Here is a 19,874-nt window from a genome sequence, read left to right on the forward strand (position 1 = left end):
GACAAATTCATTAAGATACTACTGTAATTTTAGACAAACTTATATATTTTAGTTCTGAAATTTATTATTATGATTTTTTTTTTTTTTTTGCTAATGAAACGAAATTATTCACAGACTTTAATACAAAATAGCTTTTAGACCAACCAGCATGATGGAAAAACACAGGGAAAAACAAGAAGGGGAAACACATTATTTTAGATTCAATTCTTGTTGCTGACATTTTTTACAGCTTTTAAATAATTTCTTTAAGATGTGTCTTTGTTTAGGTTAACTGGCTTTTGTAATATTTTTTGTTCGAATGCAAAAAATAATAGTAATAAATAATAATAATGTTACATTACTCACTGATTGTTAAATGCTAAGCATTGCACTTTCTCTGGATCTATCCATTGGAAAAAATAAGCTAAATGCCAGTAAACATGACAGATTCGTGAAACATTTTTACTCTTTATTTAAATGAAGAAAAAAATTATGCTCTTAAATATTAACATCTTTTTCTACCCATCGCCACAAATATATACTGCATATATGAAATATATGTATATATATATAGAGAGAGAAAGAGCTTTTTTCTAAAAGAAAATCAAACTGTACACAACAGATTTATGCTATAAACATAAGTTTTCTTTTGTTTTTCTTCGTTTGGAGGAATTTATGGCTCAGATGCAGTTCCAGGCAATCAACATGAGCTAAACTGTACCTTTGAGAAGCATGGCTCAGGCGGTTTTGATAAACCGTAACAATTCTGTACCAACCCTTACCATCTTTTCAACAGACTCCAAACACCACGTTTACTGGATATAAGGGGTAACTGCTGGTGACAGCCTGATCAAGGATTTTAAAAAGCAAAAGCTCTTGGTTCAACATTTACAAGATGATAAAGGCTTTTTTTGTTGTTCTTAAAATAAACACTTCAAAGAAGGTGCCACTGTGTTTTTCACACACCCTCCATCTGCCAGATTTCAACACAGGTAGTCTTTTTGACATCAAAACGGCTCTGGCACTGCATGTAGTTTTTTCTGGACCAATGAAATTCCACTTAAACCGTGAAGACCATTAGTCCTTACATGTGACAGCAGTTTATGTCCATGGACCTTTTCCAAAACGTCCTGCTTGTGGCAAAATAAACATTAGATCATAAAATCTATAAAGGTTTTTCAGATTTCTTTTTACTTCTGTGAATGTTTTTGATTAAAGTGTTTTATAAAATATTACAACTGTATCCCAATGAAGGAAAAATATATATTTTTAAATATGATTACATCTATTTTGGGTAAAAAGCTGTCCAAACCTACATTGCTTCTTGTGAGAGTAACTTCCTCTTTCACCACAAAGTGAATGCCATGCATCAGTCTGAAAGGCTTATGAAGATATTCTTTTAACTTCAGGAGTTCAGGGAGTCACAGTGGAGGCCATCATCCACAAAGGGAGAAGACAAAGCAGTGGAATTCATCGCAGGAGTGGCCAAAATGATCCCAAGGAGTCCTCCAGGAGGTCAATAAAGAAGCAGAACAACATGGAAATAACTTTTGGACTTTGGGATACAACTTTTAGAGACCTTTGTACAATAAATGGATCCAAGGGAGCATTCAAAGAGAAAGTCGCCACTGTCAGAAGTCAGAGCTCTGTCTCCCTGTCTGGTCACCAGCGGGAACCGTCTCCAGAGTCCTGAATGCAGTTCACTCCACTTCCCAGCAAACCCAGCGCACAGTTCCTGGATGACACACACCTGACTTTCATTTGCAAATCACTCACAGTACACGTAAGCACTGCACTGAGCCTCACTCAGTGGGAAGTATTTTTGGTGCCACTCTGCCTGGATTATAAATAGCATCATATCTGGATCTGATCTCCTGACTTCCTGACCCTGTTTTGTCTTTCACTCAGTTTGCCTGCCGCCTGCACCATATCTCGCCTGGATCCTGACTACTCCTGTTTCTTCTCTGATGCTCCCATGCTTGTTATTGACCCCTGCCTGCCTGATCTGGATTTAGTTTTTTGCACTTTTAGCTCTGCTAATTAAACCTGCTGCAATTGGAACCAGGCGTCCGCCCATTTTGTGACAACCACTAAGCAAAAACAAAACAATAACCCACCTTACATTTGACAAAAACATCTTGATTATCTCCATGAAAAATATTCTGATGAGACAGAAGATAACCATTCTTGAATGTGTAATTCCATCACTATTACGGTACATTTGTGGTCAAACTAACAGAATTTGAGAAAATGAACATCAGAGCAACATTCAAACACGGTTGTGGTAGTATCAGCCTTCCTTGCTTCTTAAAAAACGTGCATGATTTATTTTAACTGGTGGGACCCTCAATTCAGTTGTCGTTTCCAAAAAATAATAACAAATTTGATGGAAAAATATTTATTAGTTCATGAGCTCAATGTTAAGAGCACTTTGGATCAGCAGCACAACTAGGATCCAAATACAGCAGAGCCCACCTTTTGAGAGGATCAAGGAGATCCACTGAGAATTTGTTTATGACTCTATAAACAGTCATCAGTTCTGGCAAACATGGAATTTATTTAGATCCGCAAAGAAAAAGGAAGTAAAAGGTTTCACAAAGATAAGAAAAACTGTTGGATTTTACAAACACTTGGTTAAGGTTGTGTCTGTTTAGGGTGGCACAGAGTGGGTTGGGTTTAGATTATTAACGTTCACCCTGTCATGTTTGGACAGCTTTTTTTCCCCTTATAATTATCATTTTTTTATTTCAGTGGGTAGTTTTGTGTAGTATCTTCTTTTTATCCAACAAATTAAATGTACAAAACACAACAGAAATACTTTTCACAGCAATCATAAGTTTCTGAAGTTTAATTGTGTTCATCTTCACTTTGTATAGTAAATGTTGCTGCAGAACTCGTGTTGTGGCTGGATTTTACATTCAGTCGAAAACGAGGAGAAAGCACAGACGGTGTCTGTTTCTGTAGTAAGGTAGTTCAGGGAACATTTGATGTGCACCCAAGCTTGAGTAGTGTGGCACAGTGATTACATTAGATTTAATATATGTTTAACATATAGAACACCATCAACAGCAACGACAACTATAACACAGAAATAAATTAATGGTCTCTGGGTAAAAGAGCTTAAACATGAACAAAGGTCAAACCATGTATTGTTCAAGAAGAACAGATGAACACATGAGTTGACATGTCCTTTGACTTGTGTGTGAGCGCATGAGGACTCTAACATATTGGGGAGATGATGTAATACTCTGCAAAGCAAAAAGATTCACAGCTGCTGACGCTGTACAGGTTGATGGAGAGCTTGACTTCAGTTTAGCACTCAGCTTTTCAATAAGCCAGAAGAATTTCAGTCACAGCTGATTTACCCTGTATTGTCAAGAATACAAACACAGAAAAGCACAGACACAGAAGAATCACATCAAAGAGAGGAGCCAGGAGGGCCGACTAGGAGACGAGATGAGAAGAAGATTGACGTATGAAATGAGGAGGGAAGGAGAAGAAAAAGACAGACCAAAATAAAGAGAGCACAGAGAAGAGGTGAGTTGGTGGGGTAGGGAGGAAAAGCAAAAAAGACGAGGGATACCAGAAGAACAGATGATAATCACTCTACATCCCTTTTACACATGATCTTGATGACACAACAGTGGTAACCCTTGGTGGGTGTCACAGTTCTGCGGGGGTGTAAACAGCTTGTTGCGGGAAAAGAAATACACTGTGTTTAAAAGACAAAAAATGATATTACTCTGTTAAAGGCTTCTGAGAGCAGCAGGCGAATGGTACTATAAAGTTCCTGAGCCCTCACCAAGCATAAAGGTTCCTCTTAATACAGTACTGCTCTCTGCTTCCTCTCTACAAGTCTTTCTCTTTTAATAGTCTCTTTACAGTTTCACTGCGTTTAATATTTGATTTATTGATTTGGTCAGTTAGAGTGAAAGTCAATGCTGCAGTTGTCGTTTCTTACATACTTAGAAGAATATGAGGAAACAACAGTGAGCACTCCGCTGAAATACTCCACTGACTTTGTTTGGCTCTCTGGTTTGTTTGCTTGTTTGTGCAGAACATTATAAAAGGGCTCAGTGCATAACAGTTCTTATTTGGCTTTGAAGCCACTTTGCCACCATGCTGCCAGGTTTACGATTCCTCAGGGTGGCATGAACCTTGCACGAGATCCACATCGCTGTAGACCCTTTGCTGTACGTCAGACTTCACTCTCTACACTAGAGAACTGTGCTGAGTCCCTTCGTGAGCAAAGGCTCTTGGCTTTGAGGGGTAAATGAGGAGACTGAGGAAACCTCTGGGGCTGCGGAATGGAGCGCAGTCTCTGGTACTGCAACTTGGCACTTGCCGAAGCCATGGAGGAGGCATGTGGTGCTCCTGGCGCGGACGATACCACAGAGGGTGAGGAAACAGAAGAGGATGAGGTTTGGGGAGGTACGTGGATTGAGTGAGATGAGGACGGAGGAGCTGGGAGGGCAGGAAGTGGGGGTGGCAAGTTGGGTATAAGAGATGAAGGTGGCGATGGTTGTATCCCTCGCTCCCGATCCCTGTCCGCTCTCTGTGTCCTTTGCTGGATACTGATGTTTGACTGGCTGCCAGTTTTGGTGGGATTATGTGATCGATCAGGTTTTGTTGAGGATGAGGAATCATGTTTTGGCTTTAAAGGACCCCCAAAACTTTGACAATGGCGGTACAGCTCTTCCTGGCTTCGTGAAGTCACACGTGCCCATTTGGAGGAGTGCGGATGATGTCTGGGTGAATGGCACGACGAGCAAGTTGTGTGTCCCTTGCCTTTGTCCTTTGACTTGCGCTTACTCTTCTTGTCCTCCTGCACATGGAGCTTATCCACTGACCAATATCGTCGAGGAGGTGGTGGCGTGAGGGGAGGCGGGGGCCAGTGTGAACCTGATCCCCATCCCCTTTCTTCACCTCCACCTCCAACAGCACTTGAACTCCAGCCACCTTCTGCTGTTCTCCACCTTTGCCCTCTCTCCTGGAACAGATCATCTCTGCTGTTGATGCTCCCTGTTTTGTCCCTTGAAGGATAAGTGCTAAAGAACCAACCTCCTCCTCCAATCCCCCCAACTGCCCTCCCTTCATGATCTTCCCAGTATCTCTCAAATTTCCCAAATTCTCCTGAAGATCCATCATCATCAGAATATATTCCAACCACCTTGTCACGTTCCCGCTCTTCATCAGATGTAGTTCTTCCTCCTCTGTGCCTCTTCCCATGTTCTGCTTTCCTCATCTCTGGTTCTGATCCGTCTTCCACATTTTCTGCTGGGGACTCCCACTCATGGAAGGACAACCCCTCCTTTGATTGCAACTCACCTCGGTCATTCCTTCCCAACAATGGTCTTCTCTCTCCTTCAATCCCCAAAGTATCTCTATCTGAACTTTTACTCTTACGTCTTTTAGAAGAGGCGGGTAATAGGGGCAAAAAAGCAGATGGAGTTGCATCAGAAGAAGGATTGCCCCCTCCCCAGAATTTCACAGATGTAGAGGGCTTACTACTAGAACTATTATAATGCTTACTGTTTCTTCTTCTGTGATGTCTTTCCTTTTCTTTGCAGTCTTCTCCATCACCTCGCTCCTTTTCTTCTCTTTCTTTTCTTTCATTTTCACCTGGGATGTTCCATCCATAGCTTCTGATTGAGCTCTCGCTCTTTTTCCGAAAAGACTGTCGTCTTAAAGATGGGTATGGAGGGAAGTCTAGTGTCCCTGATTTGGGTTCCTCTCTTTTATCTGGCTCTCCTCCCTCCTGCTCTGACCTTTTCTGATCTCTCTTTCTTGTCTTATCCTCTTTTTTTCTTTTCTTCTTTGTTTTGCGTTGTTTTCGCTCTCTTTCTCTTTCCCTTTCTTCCCTCTTCTTTTTCTTTCGCCCCTTCTTTCTTCTCTTTCTCTCATGCTCTCTCTCTTTGTGGTGTCTCTTCTCCTCCCTACCCACCTCTCCATCGCCTCGGCTTGTTGAACTCCTTCTTACTCTTTCTCTGTCAGCCCAAGAGGCCCACCACTCTTGAAGCTGGGCCAGCTGACTTCCAGTTCTGTCCCTAACATAGTCCCTCTGAGGACGGGGCTTTCGGGGAGGGACGGGAGGAGGTGGGGGGCTGCATGGCAGTGAGCGGGATGACATTCGACGGGTGCGGATCTTTTTCTTTGATCCCAGCAAAAGGCTGGATTCTTCTGTGAGTAAATCTGAATCACCCTCATCATCTACTACAAAGTCACGGTTTCCTGCCCGATAACGGAAACTCAGTGATGAGTTGTAAGAGCTGTCACTGGAGCAAGAAGAGGGGGAATTTGATCGAGAAAGTGACCCTGTAGATGAAGAAGAAGATGAGGAGGATGAAGAGGAGGAGGAAGATGAGGCACTGGAGCAAGATGAGTAGAAACAGCACGGAGAGGAGGGAGTTGTTGGGGTATGAGTTGGAGACGATAGGGGGACTGGAAGAGTAGGAGGTGGAAGGGGGTGGCGTCCCCTTTTTCTACCTCCATCATTTGCTCCATATCTTCCCCCTCCTCGCCTTCCTAAAGGAAGGATATTCTCATACAAAGGACCCCCTGAGCCTTTTCTTCTTGCCTGTGCAAGGCTTCCTCGTCTCCAGAAGGGAGGCCTTCTAGGGGAGGATGGCATTGGTGGAGGAGGCTTGGAAATTAAGTGTGCTTGACCTTGCTGCATGCCTTTAGGTGGCAATCGTGGCATTCCCAAGGCTTTAATGCCTCGAGGATTGGCTTTTGGAGTCTGCTGAAGGCCCCCAACCTGTTGGTCAGTGTTACTTCCAAGCCCTTCTGGATCTATAGGCCCATAGTAACGCTTGTATTCATCTAAACCTGTATCACATGCTACACCTGCTCCTCTTTGCATGCTCCAGGCCTGCCCCAGGTTCTGCTGATACTGCTGTTTGGCCTGTAGGTCAGTGATTCCTCCTGCAATTCCTCCTATACCCACTCCTCCACTGCTGCCTCCACCCATGGCTTTCTCTTGCTTTGGTCTGTTCCAGCGATCAACCACAGCCAGTCTGCGGTCATGACGAGGCAAGAAGGTGGAGCAAGGCATGGGGCCCTCTAGTAAGGGACTATTTGAGGGACCCAATGCCACTGCTGAATGTCCCGTAGTGGGTGGTGAGCCGGGTAGCATGGTGGTATAGGTCTGCCCTGACTGCTGTTGATGATGCTTCTGCTGTTGTTGGACCATGGCAATGGCTGTTGTGTTGTTTACTGTAGCTGTTACAAGGTGCTGTTGCGGGGCATTGGGCATGGTGGTCACAGTGTGGTATTGAGGCAAAGTGCCGGCACCCCCTCCTGGTGCCGTCTCATCCTCAAATTGGCAACAACTGTACATCCCCTGGGTGGAAAGATGACAGACCACAGTTAGACCAACCAGTGGAAGAACTGTCTGTTCTAAACTTAATTTGCAGCCACATAGTATATTTAATTTTTTACCTTACCTTGAATCAGCAATAAACTAGGCAACTATGGTTAAGACTTTATAAAGACACACTGTTTATCAATAGCTAAGGGTGCAAGGCTAGCTACTGCATGTAGACTGTGTTACATTTTTTAGGCCTACAAGGTTTTCCAGAAATAAAAGAAAATTGTGGTTAGAAAATTATTCAAAACCTAATTAAAGTCACTTCAAAATGACTTATATATGTTTTTGCCTGCTGTATCATAATTTTGTTGGCCTTTGCGAGTTATACTCTGGCCCAACTTCAACTACTTGATTTTTTCTTTTTAAATAATTTGTTTCCATCAATTTTAGCATGCAACCATGATCTCTATATTCTTGTTTCAATCTTCACCTTCAAAATAACAATTGCATTTTTCATTCTTAAAGTTTAATTATTGGGGTATGCTCGGAATAAATCACTTCATGTCTCCAGGTATTCTGACTAAGTCAAATATCACCACCATGCATTATGCAAGCCAGTTTCCACCTCACTTTTATCCCCTCTCCTCCTGTGTTTTTCTTTTTTTTTTGTGGCTTTTCTCCCTCTCTCCTCTCCCCCTGCACCTGTTGTACTCCACCATCTCTGCCTTAGAAAATCTCCAGCTGTCTCCTGGGCTCTTTTGCTCTCCTCTTATCTCAAAGTGTGTCTCCCTTGTGATGGCACTTTTCATCACTTCCTTTCCCTGCAACCCCACAACCCCACAACCCCATCTCTTTACTCTTTTTAAGTTCCCTGCCTTTTCTTCTAGTTCACCTCTTTTCCAGTCGTTTGAAACCTTTTTTTTGTCACCATCATTTTGTTTTTCTTCTTTCCTCTGCAGCCTCCTTTTTTTCATTTTACACTAAATATTTTTTAGACCCGAAGCTAAGCTTCCTGATACTGTTGGCACTGAAGGGAATACCTCTGCTCTTGGACTTTCTATGTAAAGATACTAAGTTGGATACATATTTTCGTTCTCTCATTTTTATGTACTGTTCTTGAATTATTATTCTGAACATGTCTAATTTCACAGTTGGTCAGACCTATAGTCGTTTAGCTGCAGATTTGAAGCACAAGATCAATCCAGAACCTACACAGATTTTATTTAGGCTTACCTCTTGTTAAATGCACCTTACCCTGCTTAAAGCCAGAAGGAAGTCCATCCCACCAGACCTTTTGACACAGTGTCGCAGCTTCCAGTACACCATATGCTCCCAGGCAAACACCAGCAGACTCAGGCCCATGGCTACCAGGAGCATGTAGAAAACTCCTGCCATGTTGTCGATGTCCAGCTTACTGCTCATCACCTGCAAGACAGTAAGAAAGCAACTTTGAGGAAAGTGGGAGGTTTACGAGAGGAAAGAGAGCAGGGAGGTGGAAGGGAAATAGGTAAAGGAAAATGACAGAGGGTCAGATGAGACAGAGGGGGAATTTATTACAAACCAGGTGTAATTTGTCCACAATATACAAAAAAAAAAAAACAGTCAATCATAATCAAGAAGGGAGTCTTGTTGTAGGAGCCCCCCACTGTGGATTTGCAGCACCAGTGACATTGATGCAAAGACCAAACATGTCAATCCAACAAAGAAACCCTCTTTTTATGCTCTCTGTTTTTCTTTTAATCTCCTGCAACGTTTTTAGCATAGGCAAATTAAATTGTAGAGTTTAAAATTAGTTTTTTTTTTTTTTTTTGGTTCAAGCAACATTCAAACAAAAGAAACACAAACTAAAAAAGCAACAGCGAGAGCAGAATGACGTTTTTTGAGGTAATGACCTTTTAACCTTTTTTTAGAATCACCATCTCAGTTACAGAGGCATAAAAATGTATTCATCTGTCACTGATTCTGCAAATAGCACCACTTAAATAGAGGAAGGAGGTCTGTAATGTTCCTCAGAGGGAAACTGTGAGAGACAGAATGTAAAAAAAAGGAATCCTTAAAGTAAAAGTGCATGATTTTTAAAGTATTGACTCTGTATCAGGAAAATAAAATTCTGATCAAAAACAAAAATTCTCCTTGATAATTTGTATGGAGTCAAAGATTGTCAAACATTGTATAATGGGGCCAAATTTCATTCTGAATGCAATCACTTGTTAGTGGAGGTTTTTACCCGAAATTCTCAACACACACAACCCAATTAATTATTTCTGTAACATGGATCAGTTTATCAGTCCCCTTTGCAATGTAAGCTGACGATATACTATTTAGGATGTGTTGTGAAATTAAAGGACCTTTTCAGGGTCAAAAAGGGCTTTAATTTATGTTTTTACAAATTTAATTAGATACTCTTTTAGAAAAAATAAACGTTTCCAATGATCTAAATTTCAACACAAACACACAGTTCATGTGTAGTAGCTCCTACGTCACAGCTACAGGCTTTTTCAAACGGCATTGTTTTGTCTGCGTCTAATTCACAATGATTTAAATAAAGAAATACTCAAAATGCAATTTTAAGCTTAATTTGGCTCATCATCAGAAAAATACCACAAGACCATGTTAAAAACACTAAAAACATCATTTCCATCGGGGTGTATCTTTAATGCAGCATCAGCTGACTTTTTTGCGTAAACCTTAAGTCAATGACGGAGATGAAGTTTTAAACTCACCTCTATTTTATCGTTGTGGCAAATACCAGACAGCCAAAGGCGCTCCAACATATCAATTTCATCTGAAACAACAACGACAGAAAGAGCTTAAACAGGACCACACTAAAGAAGGAAGGGAAAACTCAAAGACCTGGAACAGCAGAGGGCAAAATAAAGTTAAAACATATAAGTGAGAAATAACCCTAACATCTCTAGAGATCAAGGTGTTTGATCCCCCAAGGGAAAGCACAGAAGCTGAGGAGAGAGGAGAAACAAGCAGTTTGGCCTGTTTATGACAAAAATAGATGATGAAATGCATCATTTTAGAGAGAAATGGGAGACTGGAATCTACACAAAGTTGGTTGGAATCAGCCAAACAAGGAGAGCTACCTGTGTAAATCAACTCAAAGGAGAAAAAAGCAGCAAAAGGAAGGTTTAATGGACATCTTCAGAGAAAATCTGGGAAAAACAAGTCTTGAAAACTGGTGGGAAGAAAAGATGTCTTTGAAGCAGACTGGTGCAGCGACGTGTGTGGGGTAGGGGCAGAACGCTTCGACAGCATATGGAAGATGAAAGGAGGAAAAGCACCCATTTCCTGTCAAACTCTGACACACACACAGAGACATGTCACACACTCTGAACTGGTGCAAATGGGGCTTTTTGTGCCGGCCATTAAGACGCTCATCTGAAAGGCTGCAGGAAGGAAGCCGTTCTTTCCCAGATGCAGACGCCTGTCCAGGACGGATTCCAGAGGACTTTGAAATCTGCTGTCTTGAAAACATACTTGGAGTCTTTCTCTGTTCGCTTTAGAGAATTAAAGCACATCCAAATCCCAATTATTAACCGACCTCTGGGTTAATTAACTCTGTCTGAAAAGCCCTGCCACACAGATTAGAGTGCCAAGACTCGACTGCGGTCACTGAAACGTCAAAGCTGCTCAAACAAAACACAAATCTCTCTGAATCAACGTGAGCCTCCCTTTTTTTCATCCTCAGAGGTTCTGCGCAAAATTCCAACGTTGCTTGACAGCTGAATTAAACAGAGCTCCACTGCCTTTGACCCTAAAACTCCTGACAACAGACATGGATCTAAACATTCGTTCTGCAGCAGCCACCATCTGACTCATGGAGTTGAGTGAGGACCGGTGTGATCTGTCCAGCTGTTCTGCTTTAGATCACCGTAAACATGGAAATCTCTGCTAGATTTCCACCTGCATGCTCCATGTGTCGCACAGAAATGAACATGGACATCAATGAAATGAACCTCAATTTTCCAATTGACTTATTTTCAACTGAGTTCTCTCCTGTTAGGACCACGTTGGTTATCATAAACTCTTCAACAGATTTCTATCAAAGAGCTCAGAGAATCTTGATTCCTTTCTGCAGCACTCTTTGAAAACTGTTGGGAACCTGCTTTTAAGTAAAAATGTTGTTTCTCAATCAAAAAATGCACCAACTTTTTGCCTCTGTTTTAATTTATTTTGTGCAAATAGACTGAAATGATTTATTACAACAATTTCTGCTCCATCTACTATGAAGTAAATATTGTGGTAGTAGTGTCATGGTATGAGACTAATGAGACTTCAATGCATAAGCGATACCTGGAGGATTTTATTTGTAATTAATGTAATTTATGTTCTCTGCTGGAAAATTCTGAAGAAGAATCTGTTCATAAGTTTAGGAGCATTTGGGTTTTGCAGCAGAACAACAATCCAAACACAGCAGGGTTCACCTCTGAATGGATCAACACAAAGTTTCAAGAGTCTTTTAGCCAAAGTCTGAACTAAAATCTTCAAGAGATTCTGTTTCAAAACCTAAAGCTACAGAAGTTAAATTAAATTCTTCCTCTGCCATGATAAAACACGCTCTAAATGCACAGTGCTGTACTGAGTCAGGTTTAGAGAGTAATTACTGTTTCACATGCGGTGTCAGGCAGATTTGGAAGGGGGTCCTCACTAAATTATAATCATTTAAAAACTGCATTTTGGTTTTACTAGGAATAAGGTTTGAAGACATTTAGGAAAATCAGGAGGGGGGGGCAAATACTTTTTCCACAGAACCATAAACATGAGACCGGTTGTTATTTTTAGGCAGCAGGCACATCAAATTAGAGTGCAGGTCAAACATTTTGGACCAATGGAAGGATTATTGCCTGTATATAAGAACAAACAGAGTGACTCCGCCCCCCTTTATGGCCTGTCAAACAGGAAGTACCTGCTGGTCCCAAAAAACTGAAATCCCGCAGACTTCTATAGAAAAATAAACTACTATTACTCATTCTAACATCTTCTTTCTAATTATCTTTTTTCATTACATTTTTGATGTAGCACACGTTTTAGAAGTTATAACTGACCAATCAGACGCCTTAATAAAAGTATATGATTGAACATTCAAGGTGTTTGACACTCTTCCGGCGCGGCGGGGGGCTGCTTTCCTGGCTGGGCTGGGGCGGCGCTCTCTTTCCCTCTGCGCCTCCCTGCTCTCTGGCTCTGGGGGCCTCGCGGCGGTCCTGCTGGCCCTGGCCTGGGTGGCGGTCTTGGTCGCCCGGGGGGCGGTTGTTCCCTGCCTGTTCCCGTATGGCGTTGGGGGAATTCCGGCTGCCGCTGCTGCTGCGGCGGGGGTCTGGGTGTGGGGGTGGCTGGGCGCTCCTCCTCCTTCTTTTCACATTCCACCATCCATTTTAGAAGAACATAAACACTCACTTGAGCACAGGTGTTAGCTCACCTTTGCACTAATAGTTTGCATGATTGAATGGATGAAAGATTTCACACTAGTTGGTTTAAAGGCATAGGTATGCGTTCGTGAACACTATCTGTTTTGTGTACATGTCGACAGGTGGACATTTTTGCAGCTAGCAGGTGTGTTGATAATATTTGAGTGTGTGTGAACAGGCCCCGCCCTTTTTGTACTACATTTGAACCGTACCGTAACAATAAACAACCAGTAAACCTGTCTGCTCTATGCTGCTTCATGGTCTTACCCCCCTTCCCCTCCTATTATCACCCTCCTACCCCCCCTCTCTCTAACGTCCCTCTCTCTTCTTCCCCTCTTTCCTTTTCCGTCCGGTCCAACACCAAAGATTTTCAAACATGATTGAAATTAATAAAGTTTGGCCTCAATTACAAAAGGGGTTTATTCAGACATACCTTTGGTTTGTCTGAAGATGAATAACCCCTCTTGTTAAAATAAAATATGTCCAACACAAGAGGCCCTCAGCTCTCATCTGTTTGCCCAGCTGTTGGACAGGACAAGTTAAAAAAAAAAAAAAAAAAAGGTGTTTGACAGATTGTAACATGCTCACTCCTGATTGGAGAGAGTAGTTGCCATAGAAATATAGACTCAGGCCTACTCCGATCAATTACTGCTTACTTACGATTTCTGGTTCAAACATGGCGACAGCGGTTTTACAATAAAATGGAGACTGAATTGAAAGCAAGTCTTTCTATGGGTGACGTCTCACTCACTCAGTCCAGATCTCTTTTACAGTCAATGGGAAGGTTTTTGTGGAACATTTCTGTTGAGTCGACTGAGTTTTGAGAGGACGTAGGAAGACCTGCGTATATTCAGGTGTTGACAACAACCCACACACATCCCGAGCTGCCAGACCCTTCAGGGAAAGACTTGCTTATTTATTTATTTTTTGCAGCACAATGCCAAGCCACACATGAAAAGTGATAGAAAAACGTGGCTCTAGGGTGAAGAAGTCCCGTACTGTCACCCACCACGGAAGACACTAGGAGCGCTATGAATGAAAATCAAAGAGGCTTCAAACTTTAGAAGAGCTGAAAATCTTAAAGCATCTGTGCTTCTGTTATTTTTCGGTTTGCATTCTGTTCAATATTACATCCTCGACATTAAAGGTCAGCGTCTATTGAATAGACCAGAAAAGACAGGAAATCCTTTAAATGTAATGTCACAGCTTCCTTTTGATTGACAGAATAAATTATTTGAGGCTATGTCTTTCTTGATGCCACATCACAGCATTGTTCAGCTGTAATAGATAAAAATCCTTTTATAATGAAAACAGCAACACGAATATGAAAAAACCCTTAGAATTGTGGGAGCAGGAATGGAGGTGTAGAGTGTAGCTGCTCAAACTATTTTCACAATTGCTTTTCTACTATTTGTAAAAATAGGGTAAAAAATGAATATTTTGCATCCAGTCAATCTATTACATAGATAACCCGGAACCTTTTAAAAAAAAAATCCCCTCATAATTACATTTGCACTCAGTCCGACCTGCAGAAGGAGTCTGAAATGTAAGATGGATTAAACAGATGCTGGGCGTGACTGCAGGTAAAGCCTTTGAAACCCGGGAAGCAGTTTTTTTCTCTCTGAATGGCCGCAGATAAAACAGAGCCGGCTGTGACGGCAGACAGGTGTCACCCTGTAAAGCTGCGGCTTTTCAGACCTTATAATTGTGTCTGTGACTAATTTGTCTTTATTGGTTTTGCCCCTGCTGGGTGTCTGTAACACATCTCTCGAAGAGGGCGGCGCTGGATGTTCTTCTCTCTCTTTCCGAAAGGAATCGACACTCAGCAGCAACTGAAGAACAAGCAGCCTCAGCATCAACTGTGGCACCCAGACAGTTCGCCTCTGCTCCGATCGCAGCAGGCCGTCAATGATGGGCCTTTTAGTTCCGGCTAAAGCGCCCCCATTATGTAGAAAACACATGTTCGTTCTTTCAACCAGATTCTTTGAACCAATTACTCGGCTTGATGTATCTAAAATGTCTGCATATTTACAAGCTAAATTTCCACCTCATTGTTTAATCATTTATTTACAAAGGGGAATCTCTGGAGACTTAAACTCCGTCTCCAAAAAACCCTCCTCTGTTACGGAATCCCATTTGGCGAGTCAGTAAATGGATTTTATTTTTTAATATTTGCCGAGAAAATTCTTACAATCTCAAAAGAAACATGATGATGTGTCCACAAATAGATTGTCTAGTTTAGCAAACATTTTAGCCATTCAATCAAAATCAGGGAGGTGCTGAGGTCTGAACTTTAGGGGGCTTAAACGTTAAACCTCAGTGTCAAAATAAAATTTATTTTTCTTTTTTGTTGGCAGCCATCGTTGACCTCGGCTGTACCCACATCGTTTTCCTTTTTTTTGTCCTGTTCAGCAGCTAAGCTGAATATTTGACACAACTGGGTTTAAATTTGTACAAACTCCTTCTGAATTTAAAAGTGACTTAAAATGTCTTTATTGATCAGTTTAGTCATTTTAATTTGTTTTATTTATTTTTGGACCCTGTAACAGACTGGCGTCCCCTGCCTTCGCCCATAAGTGGCCGGGATAGGCTCCGGCAGCCCCGTGACCCCGAATGGGAACAAACGGAAGAAGATGTATTTATTTTTGGAGATGAAAAACCAAACTTGAGGAGGAGGGAAAGTAGGGTAGAAAAACAGTGAAACAAAGATTTTGGAGACAAAAGAAAACTAACTAACTTCTAGATATTTGTATCCTGATACAAACACACAGATAGGATGTCTCCATGAAAATGGAGACATGTGTTCAGGTGAGTGTGTTAACTAAAATCTGGTGCAATTTTACTTATTTTTGAAAAGAGGGTGTGATTATTTAAAGCTAACCAGTGTGTTAAACCTGATCAAGTCCTTATGTAAGCTTGCACAAGCAATCATATTTTTCTTCTTTTCTTTAACAATTGTGAAATATTTAAGGGAATCCTGTTCAGCTCTTTACTGATGACACCGCTGTCTTTATTTCAGGAGGTATTCCAGATAAACCAATAGAAAGCAATAAAAAAAAGATAAATGAATATATGAAAGATTAACTTTAAATTGTAACAAAACACAAACGGTCGTTTTACAAATGTGTTCAGTTATGGTGCCTCTAATCAAAGAGTTCCAGATATTTTACAATACAACATCAGTTAAGAAACAAGCATTGATAAAGTTTGAAAAAGGATATGATTGAAAAATGTTTTTCATTGTGTAAGTTTAAAAAAAAAATTACTTTTTAACATCACTTATTGGATCTTCTGAATTTATCTAGTAACATGTATGATCACAAAAAGCAAAAAGATGAATTCTAACTTGAAGTAAAACCATAAAAAATGCTTAGATAAAAACTAACACCTGTTCAGTTTTACAGAAAAACAAATACAGAAAAGAAAATAAGAAAAATTAATTTAATTCATGTGCACAAACTTGACAGCACACACATAACTGATTTCTCTCTGGAGTGGTTTTCTTTAAACTGAACCAAATAGTACGGTACACCCAATCTGTGTGTTTGTCTTTGATGAATACGGTTGCCTCATACACCACACACTGTGTTGTTACTTGTTTCTGTCAGAACCAGCACGAAATTCTTCCACAATTGGAGCTGCTGCAGCTCGTCGGCTGGATTGGACCACAATGCTCCGCTCAAGATTCATGGATGGGCCATGACCTTCTCTGGTCGACACTGACCCTCAAGAGCTGGACTTCTGCAGACATTCCATTTCTCCTGCTATTGACTACATCTCTAGTTATATAAATAATATAATAAATTACGAGATCTGTGTTATGTACTTCATCTGTCAGTGTTGATGAATTGTTTTTTAAAACACATTTTGACCTAATGGAAGTCACTTGTTAAGAAGTAAACATGAAACACTGTGCCGCAAGATCTGCAACTCTGTTCTCTTAGAAACGATGATCCATATTTAAGTCTTAAAAAAGACTTAGAAAACTCATATGAAAAACAACCGCAACAAAAAAACAATTTTGTATCGACCCGCTGCACCTAAAGTGACAAAAGCTGTTCGCATTGGTTCAGATGTTCTCGTTATCAGCCGTTTGTGTGCAAGTTGTTTTATCGACTCTGCGCCGTCAGCAGAAATCTGCAGGAGACACAAAGGAACGGTGGAGCAGAGATGAACTCTGCACATATTCCGCCATGGGAGTCGTGTTGAAGAACGCTGTCAGCACAGCACAAACGGACACATTCATTCTTCTAGCTGTTTCCACAAATTACTTTGAACACAGTTTATTTCCTGGAAATCAATTGGAGCCAAGTGGGACTTGGGATACAGCTGCCTCTTTTTCCAAAAGTCTTTGACGAAAGCATTGTTGTGCATCTGCTCTCTTCTTCTACTGCTCATTTTCGTTAGATTCCCGTTTAACTAAAACCAGATCAGAAGCCCTCTAATCCTGCATCTTTTTACATTTAAGCATCAGAGAATAGTTTTCAAAATGTCCATAATAATCCATGGCTCCAAATCATCATTTACCAGATGTGATTGCATTTGATAAGTAAATAAAAAAAACACTAGGAAGCAGTCAGCATCAGCACCTTTGGGAGCTGCTGTCACTGCCAGCACTGAGGCGTTTGTCAGCATCTTAAATGCACTAATTGAAAAAGGGGGGTAAATTGCTCCCCGGGGGGTTTGACTTGATGACTGACAATGTGCATGATAAGGAAACAATGTTGCTCTAACAAAGGGATGCATTACTCTGAGCAATTACAGGCCTCGGCGCACTGTGAGTTTATGGCTTTGGGGCGTAGTGTGAAAAGGCTGCAGCTCAGAGGCTTCATTCTAAACATGCTGAAAAGAAAGAGAGAACATTTCAAATGAAATCCAGAACAAATGCACAAACGTATTCCGAAAAAAGTTTATGACAACTTATAGAGTTGTGTCAATATCTGCAGAGAAATCAAAGGACCAGTGGCTGGAGGGTTGTTGGTTCAAGTTCTGGGACGAATGGGATTAAAACTAGAAAACTAAACATAACTGCTTCAATGAAGCTGCTCAGCTGCTGCAGGTGACCCTATGGATGTACTGAAAAACTTTCAAGCATGATTGAAGCAATGGATAGGGAGTTATTGGAAAAAAGATTCCATTACCACAGAGCTCTCACAAGTTAATTTTAAAGTTAAACAATATTTACATTTCTGGTCAGTATAACTTAGTTTATACAATGAAGCGACTATGATATAATCCAAAAATGAATTCTTTGGGTTGTGTTTGAATTCCATCTCTACATAATGCACTATATAAAGCGATTGCCAGTTTGTCGGGGTGTCCAAATCTACAATTCCAAAATTTTACAGAAATTGTTGTGAAAACCTAGTATGCGTCACTAAATTGGCAAATATAGACCACAATGGTGTTTGAACACTTTGTCATTAAAGAAAATGCACTTACACTGATTTTATTTTCATGTTTTTGTCATCAGAACACAGTGGATTTATAGACAGTCTTCATAAAAACGTTTGTATTTATTGGGGAAAATGGGTGACTCATATTTTCTGTTTAAAAAAGAAATAAAGTGTCTCAATTACTTATAAAAACCAAGGAACTAGATAGTCCCACTCTGTATAGTCTTTTAGGGATTGGTGAGTATTAAGGGAATTCAGACATGTCTCAGTCTTTTTTTGTTGTTTAATGGCTGTGCCTTAAATCTATCATCAATATAATCAGTGTATTTTTTTAAAACAACCTCTATATTTACTTTAAAATAGATTAATTCACATGCACTTTCACAACTTCCATTCCTGTCATTAGATTTTTGTCATGCTTCCCAAAGAAATGGGGGATGGAAAAGAGTTCAGTGAAAAGAAGTGGCAGACGAGCTTGTGACAGAATCTGTAGTAAATGACATTCTGCCTTTAATCACAAACTACATTTCAAGTCCCTCAGCTGACCTTTAAATCCCATTCTGTTTCTTTGAACCTCGCCATGACTTCCTTTTTCAGTGTGTCGAAAGAGGCCGGAAACAAGAGATGCAATACCCTTCAATGTTTTTAGAAGGATGTTTGCTCCAAAAACGGAAGGGATGAGGGTTGACTTCCATTCTTTGGTCTTAGTAAGGACTGACAGTAGGGCCAAAAGCTTTCTGTAATCAAAATCCAGCATTAGGCTTGGAATTGGGTACAAAAACCACCAGTCTGACTTTGTCACCGACTCACCTTGTCACTAGGGAATCATAAGGTCAGAGGTGTGAACAATAATGCCCTGAACCATGTGAATTAGTGGCACCCAATTGGACTAAACAAACCTTACAAATAAAACTGCATAGCAGAATGGAAAAATAAACAAAAAATTCTAAAAGCACCGGCGATTATTTAGAAGGGAACAAAACCAACACAAACTGATTATTAAATCCTCAGAAACAAACATGTCTGGAGTCAGTAGAAGGAGGAATGAAGTCCAGTCATGATTGAGAAAGGGGAAATTTCTTAGGGTAAGATCAAAGTCATAGGAGCAGGAAAACCAGCCATTCTGACTTTGGAGCCTCCAGCAGATGAATAAATCAGTGACGTCCTCTGAAGTTACCCGGGTGCTAATATTCAACAGGATTAGACTCAATGTGTATGATCTGCCTGACCAAAGAGAAACCTTTTGTGTGACGATTCTGACAAGGATCATAGCACTGCCTTCCTCACCCAGTCACCCTTTACTTTGATGTTTCTATTCCATCTCATCAGTTCTATCCAGTTCTATAATTTTCTTGATTACTGCGTCACCATCAAACCTTTAACATTCTCAACGTTTGTCGTCCCAAAATCTCCAACTAGGATTGCTGTATTTAGCTGTAGTAGATTTAAAGAAATATTTCATAACTCAATCTTCATTCAGAAAATATATACATTTTGGAGCCCATGATTCAATTTTCTTTTAATAAACGTCTGGTATTCTGGCAAAAGAAATGTCTTTTGTCCTTTTTGAATGTAAGACTGAATGACTTTATAGTAGAAATTCTACTTTTGTTTAGTTTTAACCAACTTAAAACATTTTTCTCAACCACATTTTAATTTTCTCAACCATGATTTTAAAGGTGGAAATTTGACAACTTAATATTACATCGAATTGTGTAGAATAGGAAATCCAATTTCCTCCTTGACTTGTGATTGTAAACCCTATCAGTCCTGCAG

At 40.6% G+C, this 19,874-nt stretch overlaps 1 protein-coding gene across 1 annotated transcript in view; it reads right to left on the minus strand.

Moving 5' to 3' along the window:
• Positions 1-433: 433 nt before the first annotated feature.
• grin2da (glutamate receptor, ionotropic, N-methyl D-aspartate 2D, a) overlaps positions 434-19,874 on the minus strand; it is a 366,952-nt gene continuing 347,511 nt past the window's right edge. Inside the window, exons 17-19 of the mRNA XM_011480970.4 lie at positions 10,012-10,073; positions 8,543-8,713; positions 434-7,321 (exon numbers count right to left, since the gene is read on the minus strand). Of these exons, the coding sequence (XP_011479272.2) occupies positions 4,178-7,321; positions 8,543-8,713; positions 10,012-10,073 (3,377 nt within the window). The 3' untranslated portion in view covers positions 434-4,177. The remainder of the gene's footprint in view (positions 7,322-8,542; positions 8,714-10,011; positions 10,074-19,874) is intronic.

This window comes from Oryzias latipes, chromosome 11 (genome assembly GCF_053564925.1).
Source record: "Oryzias latipes strain Hd-rR chromosome 11, Olatipes_Hd-rR_3.1".
Lineage (NCBI taxonomy): Eukaryota > Metazoa > Chordata > Actinopteri > Beloniformes > Adrianichthyidae > Oryzias > Oryzias latipes.